The sequence below is a fragment of the Brachyhypopomus gauderio genome, chromosome 3 (assembly GCF_052324685.1).
Source record: "Brachyhypopomus gauderio isolate BG-103 chromosome 3, BGAUD_0.2, whole genome shotgun sequence".
NCBI classification, from domain to species: Eukaryota; Metazoa; Chordata; class Actinopteri; order Gymnotiformes; family Hypopomidae; genus Brachyhypopomus; species Brachyhypopomus gauderio.
The window spans coordinates 26,682,480-26,694,785 of record NC_135213.1 but is presented as its reverse complement, the minus strand read 5'-3'; the positions used below and the strand labels follow the sequence as shown (position 1 = coordinate 26,694,785).

Genomic DNA, 12,306 nt, shown 5'->3' with positions numbered 1-12,306 from the left:
ATAACATACTGGCTTCCGTACGACGTTACCCGTGATGAATTGCAGCAGAGCGGGGTAGGCATAGCACTTATAAGAACGTATAGTGATTTCTAGCTTGTACTTGTCACGTCTGGCTCCGCCCCCTTCTAGTCTCGTCGTTTTTTATGTTTTCCTTGTTCTTGTTACGCCCCTCTGTTTCAGCTGTTCCGTGTTAGCTCGTCTTAGTTTTACAAGTGTGTGTGTGTTGCCTATGTCCAGACTATACCTTGAGGGATCATTGTCGTTTCTTTATCTCCTAGTTGGTGTGTATATGTCCAGACTATACATTCAGGGATCATTGTCGTTTCTTTATCTCCTAGTTGGTGTGTATATATAGCCTATGTCCAGACTAAGGCTGGGCGATATGGAGCAAAAATAATATCTCGATATTTTTAAGATGAATGGCGATATACGATATATATCTCGATATTTTTTCTTCCCAAAAGGTAATAACAAAGAGGCAGTAATAAGTCAAATCTACGTCCCAAATGATTTGAGCGAGGAAGAGAGGCGGGGCAGGGCGGAAGTTGTTAAAAAAAAAACTCAAGTAAATTCACTATTCATAGTGTTGTGCGTGAATGATGCGTTCATTGAACACGCTCATTGTGTTCGTTGAACTGAACGCAACACATTTTTTAATAACTTGAACGTGAATTAGTTCACGTTGTGTCATGAACGGTAGACATCACTGTAAATCAGCGTTTCTCAAAGTGTGGGGCGCGCCATTTTGGTGGTGGGGCATAGAATTTCCCCATCTTCTGAGGTGGGGAATTATTGAAAAAGTTTGAGAACCACTGCTGTAAATGAACGTTGGAATTTGTTTTCCATTGAAAACTGAGTGACATCTGTTTTCTCTTTTGAAACGCAATGAGAGAAAGTTCATCCCTCGCTGGTGCCACTTAAATCATGTATCACCAGACAAATGGTTTTGACGTTGTGTGCGCAATGCATTGTGGGCAACGTAGTGTCCGGCTGAGAATAGTTAACATACTGGCTAGTTAATAACATACTGGCTTCCGCACGACGTTACCCGTGATGAATTGCAGCAGAGCGGGGTAGGCATAGCACGTATAGTACGTATAGTGATTTCTAGCTTGTAGTTGTCACGTCTGGCTCCGCCCCTTCTAGTCTCGTCGTTTTTATGTTTTCCTTGTTCTTGTCACGCCCCTCTGTTTCAGCTGTTCCGTGTTAGCTCGTCTTAGTTTTACAAATGTGTGTGTGTGTGTGTGTTTGTATTGCCTATGTAAAGACTATACCTTCGGGGATCATTGTCGTTTCTTTATCTCCTAGTTGGTGTGTATATATAGCCTATGTCCAGACTATACCTTCGGGGATCACTGTCGTTTCTTTATTTCCTAGTTGGATGTGCACGGCCGTATTCACGCCTTATCTGTGATTCGTGGTTTTGATTAGCTTCGTGTTTGTGTGTGGTTAAAGTCTCTGTTCCATTTTCAGGTTCGTAGTGTTTTAGGTTTTCAGTTCATGTTTGGTCTCTGTGTTCTCTAACGTGGTATCGTGCCTGGCAATACATGTATGTTCTGTTAAGCCTGGTTAAAGCCTGGTTTATACTCGACGCGCCGCGAGCGGCGCGAGGGTCCGCGCGGCGAAAATGACGTAATCGCTGTGGCTCCGCCCGTGCGCGAGGGCCTCGCGCGCTGTCGCGGCGCGAGGTCGTGCACCTCTCGAATTTTGTAACTTCGCGCGCGCGCCGCGCTTCAGCGCGATGGACAAAGTCATGTTTGCCGGGTTCATACACCTATACAAGGTGGAATTAAAGCACTTGTACGTCACTTTAAAGGTCCATTTCAATATTTCCCAGCACGTTAAACTTAATTAAGTTAAATATTTATACATATACTCGAAATGAATCGAAATAATTCGCATTTTTTATCACATTAGTTTATGGTTGTTTATTTTCAAAACGCCCAATCTTAACGTCTTCACGTTCTCTCATGTTTCGTCCTGGAATTACAAGAGGCTCGTATTTGTTAACGTAATTTCAACATTTTAATGTACTTTAGCCTAAATTCCAGCACTTTTCAAACCTGAAACACAAAGCAACATCAAAATGCGTCAGGTAAATGTTCATTCCCATTTTTTTGAGGGGTGTTTCTTTATACTACCACATATCATTTCGGACAACATTGCAAAGCCATATTTATGTTTGATGCCTTGTGGTCTCTGGTCAGGTAAAAATGTTCTTTCACCGGTTTTGCATGGGTTTTTTATTCTCCACTGCCACCTATCGCCACCTATCGTTTCGGAGAACACTGCAGCGACGCTCGCGAAAGTATAAACGCCTACACCGCTCGCGCAGGGTCGCGCGAGGTGGGCGGAGCCGCGCGCTACAGTCACTCGCGAAAGTATAAACCAGTCTTCATGTTCATGTATGGCCGTTACTTGCTTCCCGTGTGTTTGTTCATGTCGGTGTATGTAACAATTATACTTTCGCGAGCGACCGTAGCGCGCGACTCCGCCCACCTCGCGCGACCCTGCGCGAGCGGTGTAGGCGTTTATACTTTCGCGAACGTCGCGAGCGTCGCTGCAGTGTTCTCCGAAACGATAGGTGGCGATAGGTGGCAGTGGAGAATAAAAAACCCCTGCAAAACCGGGGAAAGAACATTTTTACCTGACTAGAGACCGTATATATACAAATCAGGCATCAAACGTAAATATGGCTTTGCAGTGTTGTCCGAAACGATACGTTAACAAATACGAGCCTCTTGTAATTCCAGGGCGAAACATGAGAGAACGTGAAGACGTTAAGATTGGGCGTTTTGAAAATAAACAACCATAAACTAATGTGATAAAAAAAGCGAATTATTTCGATTCATTTCGAGTATATGTATAAATATTTAACTTAATTAAGTTTAACGTGCTGGGAAATATTGAAATGGATCTTTAAAGTGACGTACAAGTGCTTTAGTTCCACCTTGTATAGGTGTATGAACCCGGCAAACATGACTTTGTCCATCGCGCTGAAGCGCGGCGCGCGCGCGAAGTTACAAAATTCGAGAGGTGCACGACCTCGCGCCGCAACAGCGCGCGAGGCCCTCGCGCACGGGCGGAGCCACAGCGATTACGCCATTTTCGCCGCGCGGACCCTCGCGCCGCTCACGGCGCGTCGAGTATAAACTAGGCTTAAACCAGGCTTTAGTTGTACTCTTGTTTGGTCTAGTTTTGTGCCCTTGTCATTTCCGCTGCCTTTTAGTATATTAAGCGTTAGTTCTCTATTCATCATGCCACGTCATTCGCGGTCCACTCGCGTGTCGTCTGCAAATGTAAGATGTGAAATAAAATCGAATGAGATTGTACTCTCTACTTCGCATTTGTGTCCGCCCCTTGATTGCGCAACAGCCAAATCGTGAAAAAAAGCATTTGAATATCTCACGAAAAAAGTAAAATGAACTGAACTTTGAACTATTTCATAATTAAAATTGTGAACTTTGAACGTGAACTGTTCACTTTGAGCATGTATGAACTGAACTTGAACTAGTTCAGAAAAGCTGTGAACTGGCACAACACTGACTATTCAGTATGGAAGTAAGCGGTTTCGTACGCAACCCATAACACGTGTAACTAACGCGACATAGACTATATCGATATAACGATATTGTCTCATCTTATATCTCGTATGAAAATATATCGATATTTCTCAAAATCTCGACATATCGCCCAGGCCTAGTCCAGACTATACCTTCGGGGATCATTGTCGTTTCTTTATTTCCTAGTTGGGTGTGCACGGTATTCACGCCTTATCTGTGATTTGTGGTTTTGATTAGCTTCGTGTTTGTGTATGGTTAAAGTCTCTGTTCCATTTTCAGGTTCGTAGTGTTTTACGTTTTCAGTTCATGTTTGGTCTCCGTGTTCTCTAACGTGATATCGTGCCTGGCAATACATGTATGTTCTGTTAGACTTCATGTTCATGTATGGCCGTTACTTGCTTCTCGTGTGTTTGTTCATATCAGTGTATGTAACAATTAGTTGTACTCTTGTTTGGTCTAGTTTTGTTCACGTCATTCGCGGTCCACTCGCGTGTCGTCTGCAAATGTAAGATGTGGAATAATATCTAATGAGATTGTACTATCTACTTCGCATTTGTGTCCGCCCCTTGATTGCGCAACAGCCAAATCGTGAAAAAAGTATGTGAATATCTCACGAAAAAAAGTAAAATTAACTGAACTTTGAACTAGTTCATAATTAAAATTGTGAACTTTGAACGTGAACTGTTCATGAAATACTTCCACACTACTGATGTAGCTCCTCGTTTAGGAACTAAATCATTCACAGTGTGAGCACTGCTGCTCTCTCCGCTGTTGGCCATGTTTATTTTGCGCGCTGCACGCACAACCTGCGTCCTTGCGTCATAATGTCGCGATATAGCGAAATCCTATCGAATAAAGAAATGTACCGGTATTTTTGTGAACGATATTATATCGCCCACCCCTACTGGGGGGTCAGGATGACTTTCAGATGACTATAAAAAGGCTGTGTTGGTGGGCTGACGGGGCCTAAAAAAGGCAGTGTTGGTGGGGGCGATAGAGCCCAATGTGATGTCTGTTCATGAGGTCCAAAATCACGGCAAACTTTGGGAAACAAATACGGTGCCGCCCAAACGAGCGTCGACCCGAGAGACATTAGCTACTTGGGTGCTCGCTAACCTTTCACTCCGATACCTGCGCTGGCTGCACATTAGCAGCTGCAGAGATGGCAGCGACCCAGCGGAGGTGAAGATTAAGATTGCGCTAAGAGCTTCAGCGTGATCCTTGCGGGGGCTTTTCCAGGAGGTGAGCGACAGCTTGGCCCAGTTTTCGCTGCCTCTCTGGATACTTTGCAGAGGTGGTAGCAAAAAAAAAAACTACACAGGCTGATGAGGAAATCCTCTGTGCAGCATACATCAAAATGCCAGGACAGACGCTGAGGTAGAATTTATAGGACAGGAAAACATGCATTCAGTTATGTAGCCTGTTATTATTGGGTTGGTCACAGATGATGTCATGAGCTGATGAACCGTGAAGCCCACAAACCAATATTACAGTCATGGACTCGGACACAACTCCCCGTGGCCTTTACAGTCACTGCAGAAAGAAAGCATGAAATCACGGCACTTATAACTGATGGCGGACAGGACACTTCTGAGTCACAAAAACAGCCTGCACTTTTCCCACTCAAAACTCCGTCTCCTCTAGTCCTCTGTCCCGTCTGTCCTCTCGGGTGTGTGCTGAGGTCTTGTGTGACCCGTTTTCTGTGAAGCAACTGAAAACAACGAGCTAAGCTGGTGAGAGGAGAGCCAGACGCCAAGTAAGACACCGCAACCTAGTAGGGGACCACCTAGGGTCCGAAAATCGCATCCTTGTTGGACACTACCCAGGCCACCACCTAGGGCACTAACTCTCCATGCTCATGTATTGCGTAGTATTCCATATTCTAGAGCCAAGAGCACATCCCACCCAGCGCTGAGCGCACACGTTAGCTGTGGCATGAGCGGAGAGGAGAGGACAGTGTGCTGTACCCAGGCCGGAGGGCCAGCCTGGGGGAGGCCAGGCGAGCAGAGCGCCCGCTCACTCATGCTCCGGTCTGGGCTGCAGCGTGCACTCTCTGACCCACACTCTCCAACGGACACTCCCACTGATACGAATGTATATAGGACGAAGAGGCCGACCTTGAGAAGATGTGCCTGGTGGAAGCAGATATGAAAAGACGGGCAGCAGTTTGGTCTTTAGAGCACTAATGTTCATAATAACCTTTTAACGCTTTAAAAATGAAAGTGCTTGATCATTTCACCTTTATACTTTGACTTGTTTATGTAGCCTATGGGGTTATGAAGACAGATGATTAATCTCAGAAGGCTATTCACCCAGCTATATGACATTCAAGCTAATATGTCTTATGACATGACAGAAATATTTCAGTGTAGGGCTTATATAACCTATTAAAACAGACATAAATTCAGGCTACTATTGAGAGATGCTTTCAAAACAATTGACAACAGTTTGGTTTGTCAACAGGCTAGTAGCCGAGGATAAAAAGTTCTGTATGTTTTAGGGTTATATTTACTGAATGGAGAGTGATCATTCACTGCTTCATGCCAATGAAGCTGCTAATAGGATGTTTTTACAGGGAAGTAGCTCTAAACTCTTGATCTTGTCTACTTAGCTGCCCATTTTGAGAACCTGTGTTTTTGAGCAGCTGTAACAGCTATGCACACATAAGTGACTATTCTGCAATGTGTGGTCAATTTGTTTGGTGAGCTCTCTTTATATAAACATGAAGAGTGTTTGAGAACTACAAATCAAAGCAGACAAAAGAGGCGACTGTTATGTTTAGTTGCTATATTTCCGATTGTGATTTTCACCCCGATGGGAATTGGTCCTCCACATTTACCCATCTGTGCACTGAGAACACACACACTAGTGATCACTAGGGGGCTGTGGTACACACACACACACACACACACACACATACACACATACACACACAAGTGATCACTAGGGGGCTGTCGTACACAAACACACACACACACTAGTGATTGCTAGGGGGCTGTCGTACACAAACACACATACACACACACACACTAGTGATTGCTAGGGGGCTGTGGTATATGTGCCCAGAGTGGTGGGCAGCCCTAGCAGTTGGCACTTCAGTCAAGGCCTGGGAACCGAGCCCCACAGCCCTCCGGTCACAAGACCAGTTCCCTAACCACCAGTCCATGACTGCCCCAGTATTCAGTCAGCCTACGGCCTGTTTCATACACAACAGTGCTCAACGAGAACATACCTAGAGAAGTCTTCTAACAAGCTGATACTCACTCCTACTGTCTGACAATAAGCAGTTAGTTAATGGACCACTGAATCAAACTAAGTATTTAGCGACAATTTCATATAATTGTTTTAATAGAAAGTCTAAAATTGCATAAACATAGCCAGGTGTGATTTATTTTGTGGTACTGTGCAATGGTTTGTGGGATTTCTCACTTTTATATGTGTATTTGTTTTGATTGAAGGAACATATTGGAAGCAGCACTACAAAAATGGAAGGCTAAAAGTGTCAAATGCAATTCAACAACCGTGGATGTGGTTTGTTTCTGTCTAAAGTTGAGAAAGGTCGGGAAACTGTCCATAATGAGCCTGTTGAGGTAGAGTAGGTCTATTACTACTGTCCAAATAGTGCATTTCAGAACATTACAGAAATTCCACATTAAAATCTAAAATTCACAAGATATTGTGGTCTATATTTACACAAATCCCACATTAAAGGCTATTTACATTTCATAACTGACATGACTGGCTATAATAATGACATTTCCCATGTTTTCTTAACACAAAGAGCCCGATGTGGTAGAGCAGGTCTAGTGTGCTTTTGGTCTAAACACCGCCTTCATGTTTCATTACAGGCATTCATGCTTTTGGGTGGCCGCACATTTCACATAGCTTCATAGAGCCAGTCTAGCACCTTCATCATACACAATATCAACAGATATTAGTGTCTACATTTGAAGAAACGTAGTTGCTTCAGGTTTAGGCCTATATAACAGGCATCACTGGTTTGGGGTAACTATAAAATGTATTTTTCTTTAAGATGAGCATGACCTAGTAGAACAAATTGAGAACCGTTACATTACTTAATATCAAAAGATATTCCTGTCAAAAGATATTACTGTCTATTACTCCCTTTATGGCTTTATTACGCCATAAATGACTGAAGTGATTTGGGGTGGCTGCAGTTAGGAAAGCCTCTGACTGTCCCCACACTTTAAATATATTAAAGTGGAATTAGCAGAAACTTCAGTTTAAATGTTTGATTTGTTGTTATGTCACAAGAACATGTCTAGTGTTGTGTCCATACTTAATTTCAGTCTTTTTGTGGAGAAATTCCATCTTAAATTTTGAAATGGCGTCAGCGACTGACTGCAGTTAAAGATTTCCACTGGTTTCAGAATGAGAATCAATTTATTGGCCAAGTACATTTTCACATACAAGGAATCAGGAAATATACCAGAAAAGAAAAAGACAATAGATAAGAGATAATCAAGTAAATCAAATTATATAAAAATAAAAAAAGAATAGTGAAAGAAAATTGCCCCAAAAGAAGAGTTGGTGAAGACAGTTAGCTTACTGGGTTGGAGAAGCTCTGATTGCTCTCACACTAATACACAAGATATTAGTGATGACTTTAGGAGAAATGACACTTTACAAGTTTCATTTCTGGTTTTATTATAGACATGAATGATTTTGTGTGGCTGTAATGATTATATTCCCAATACTTTCTGGATGATGAACGTGATTAGAGCAGCAGCAAGACGGTCACCATACTCAACGTCTGAGGATATTATACTGTTTACATTTGGAAATATTACATTTGAAATGTTGCCTTTATGACTTTGTTAGTGGCACTAATGAGTGACTTTGTGCGACTGTAGTTAGGAAAGACCCCAGGACCCCATGGACTGGTGCCTTATGTATAGAATGTCATTTGTCAGAGAGAAGGTTGTAGATACCTGGACACCAAAGATCCTTGAGGCCTGGCACCTACACCTTCTTCTGTCACAGACTCCTGAGATCTGTGATCAGTAATCTCCTCCGGTGAAGTTTCAAAAAGCATCATTCTGTCCACAACTAATATGTCCACAACTCTCGACTGCAGGAGAAGTACTAGGAGTAGCTCCACACAAGCAACTTTTCACGAGCAACAACATCAGGGGGAACTTACACTAAAGGCCCCATCACCCTTGACCCTTCCAAGCCAAGTTCACAACTCTAGGGGGGAACACGAGCATGAGGAATCACATTGCAAACCACATTTCGTTTTTTACTTTGTTGTTTTACAATAAACTTTATTTTATATTTTACACCATGTTGAACTCCTTTTTGTGTTTTAACCCTCCCAATACAGCACTTCAGTATTGGTCTTGTGCTAGTGTTTATCCAGATGGAATTTAGCACCGGTTTTAAGCTACATTCCTGAGATTATCTGCTCTACCAAATCATGCTTATTGTATTCATAAACTATAGGAAATGTCTTAATTGCAACCACCCAAATAGACACGTCAGAGAATCAAGGCAACTTCTAAGTTGGAAGTTCTCTCCAAGTCAACAGTAATATCCTCTGACATTCCAACAATTTAACCTACTTAGTGTGTTAAGAAACAGTGTACACCTGTAATAAATCCAACTTTTAGGACAACTACTAAACTGAAGGGCAGTTAAAAGACCATTTTTAAACTGTGATTTCTACAAACATTGATGGTTATCTCCTGATACAAATATGGTAGCAGTGTAAGACTTGTTCTACCTCATCATGCCTAGCATTTTCAGAAACTACGGGAGATTGCCTACATGCAGCCACCCAAAGCCAGACACTGATGCATGTGATTAAGCCAGAAGAGGCTTTAAAATGAAACTGTTCTAAATCTTCTGAAATTAACTAGCATCTTTTTTTTATTATTGTATATTTCATAACTGTAGCCATCATAATTCAGCCATTTTGCTGGTAATAAAGCAATAGAGGCACAACTTGACAATTTCTCAAAAGACAGTAATAGACATTAATATATATTGAGATAAATGTATACAGTACAGATTTAAGATGAAAGTAGACAGTAATATCTCAGGATATTAATTTGGTGACAGTCCAATCACACTTTTCATGCTCACCATACTCAGAAACTAAGAGGGAAAAAAATCCTAGCTGCCCAAATTCAGTCACTGATTCCTGTGATATAACAACAAAAACAACCTTTATAGTGCATAAGATCTTCTGAAATTAAATTTGGGAACAGTTCACCACCATGTCATGTCCATTACTTTTTTTGCAATTTCATAAATGCATTGTCCCAAAATCAGTTTTGAAGCCTGCTATACAGCTACTATAACAAAACAAAATTCGTGTAGATCTTGACTGTAACGGTTATGTTCATCTGCACTTGACTCTTCAACTTTTCACCCACATTCAGAGCGCGGCTTTCCATACGACTCTTCGTTAGAAACAAACGCTAACAAAACAACGAGAAAACCAAAAATTGCAAAGTAGCACAAATTAAACTATGCGTCTTTTTCATTTTGTAATTTCCATTAATCCAGTTAATTTTGCGTAAACTGGCTACTTTATTTTTACAAAGACACAATAGCTGCTGGATGTCGGACACCGAGACCAGGGGACACCGAGTGTCGGGCGGCGAGACCGCAGTGAACAGCCACATCTCAAAGTCTCTCCGCAATATTTCTGGGTTGGAAACCCTGAAGATTTGACTCAGCTCATGCCACACACAGCTAAAACATCCATATTAAACGAGACTCAAAGCAGATATCCAAGCACTCGGGATATCCTAGTCTTATTCTCATAAATAAACTTGGACAGTCCTGTACTAGCCAGCGGCAGCTAGCACTTCACTCCTGTAGGCTGTACAGTAGGGCGGGGAGGACAAGTTATCCAGTAGAGCCAGATAACCAAATAAATCCGTACAGAGAATTAAAGTTAACTAATCAACAACGTCAACTAGTTAATAGTACACCGACTCTTCCCATACTGTAGTGGGATAAATAACATTTGACCGGTTTAATCACACATATTGAGCTAGCAGCTATCTGGCTCCTTCTACACTAGCTGCTGGCTTTAGGGGTTTATTTACCTCTGCTAAACTACCGCTGTGAGTTATTAACGCCTTATAAGCGTTTAACTAGTTTAGCTAGTGTTAGTACCAGGACCTGATAAACTAGCTAACTACTACTTAATTACCCCTTCCTGGGGTAACTTATGTGGCTAGTCAACTACTTGGCTTATCAGCTAACTCGCTAGCAGAGAGACTGAAAACAGGAGCCAGCAGCGAACTAGCGCCTGCCTAGCTAGATAACCCCACACCCTGCCCGTCTGTTCGTGTGTTTGCTCGGTGCGAACATGTAGCCACACGGCTGCCGTGAACCGGGACGGTGGACGGGCTAACGTTGGCGCCCCGGACCGGCCGCTCCGCCACACGGCTCCGCTCACGGTTACCTGGTCGCTGGTGTTGTCGGGGCTGCTGGGGTCCCCGCCTCCTCCTCGCTTCCTCAGCTCCGTCATTTCGTTGTTGTTTGTTTTTTTTATTATTATTTATTTACAAGTGCATATACAGTGTTGAATTTCCGTAAGAAAAAACTGGGTTTAAAAGAAGTGTCAGCGCTCGTAATCCGTTTTATTTGACCTACAGCAACCATCAAAGTGGCAGGCAGCCCGCGAATGAGGCGCAGGCAGGATCCTCGCAGCGCTCCTCTCCGCGCCGTCGCCACGAAATGTGCATTTGTTTATATCCGCAGCTGGTTCGTGTTGCTGTGGTGGGTGCGCAAACTCTCCCACTCTCTCCTCACCCTCTCCCCCCGCACACCGACTCCACACACACGCGGTGCTGCTCCGCTGTGCGGCGGATGCGGAGCGGTGACCGAGCCGCCCAAGCGTCATGAGACTTACTGGCGGACTACTGGTTTCGGCGTTGTGTTTCATATTTACAGTCTGATTTGTTAAAATAGTTTGATGTCCATCAGCATTACGTTGTTTCCCAGACTGACCTTTTAAAGATGTGAATATTAATGCCGGCTTCAACGTGTACTTTTCTTCTGGTAATTGATTTCTACCCAGTTACATGATCCGTTTGACGGAGCGCTGGTGCGACCAAGCGGTGGTTGTGCTCACACGCACACGACCGTCATCATGTCAGTGTACTACACAACATCCAGATCATCATGTCAGTGTACTACACAACATCCAGATCATCATGTCAGTGTACTACACAACATTCAGATCATCATGTTAGTGTACTACACAACATCCAGATCATCATGTCAGTGTACTACACAACATTCAAATAATCATGTCAGTGTACTACACAACATCCAGATCATCATGTCAGTGTACTACACAACATCCAGATCATCATGGAAAAATATTATACGTAGCCTACTTCACATCATCCAGATCATCGTGGCAGTGTACTTCACAACATTCAGATCGTGTCAGTGTACTACACAACATTCAGATCATCATGTCAGTGTACTTCACAACATCCAAATCATCGTGTCAATGTACTACACAACATTCAGATCACCTTGTCAGTGTACTACACAACATTCAGATCATCTTGTCAGTGTACTACACAACAGTCAGATCATGTCAGTGTACTACACAACAGTCAGATCATGTCAGTGTATTACACAACATTCAGATCATCGTGTCAGTGTACTACACAACATTCAGATCATCGTGCCAGTGTACTTCACAATATCCAGATCGCTTCAACCCACTGCCGCTAGAGCCCCAGTG

The 12,306-nt window shown here is 43.0% G+C and overlaps 1 protein-coding gene across 1 annotated transcript in view; it reads right to left on the bottom strand.

Annotated features, from left to right (window-relative positions):
* cds1 (CDP-diacylglycerol synthase (phosphatidate cytidylyltransferase) 1) overlaps positions 1-11,566 on the bottom strand; it is a 24,824-nt gene extending 13,258 nt beyond the window's left edge. Inside the window, exon 1 of the mRNA XM_077000811.1 lies at positions 11,008-11,566. Coding sequence (XP_076856926.1) covers positions 11,008-11,073 — 66 coding nt within the window. The 5' untranslated portion in view covers positions 11,074-11,566. The remainder of the gene's footprint in view (positions 1-11,007) is intronic.
* Between the last annotated feature and the right edge of the window lie 740 nt (positions 11,567-12,306).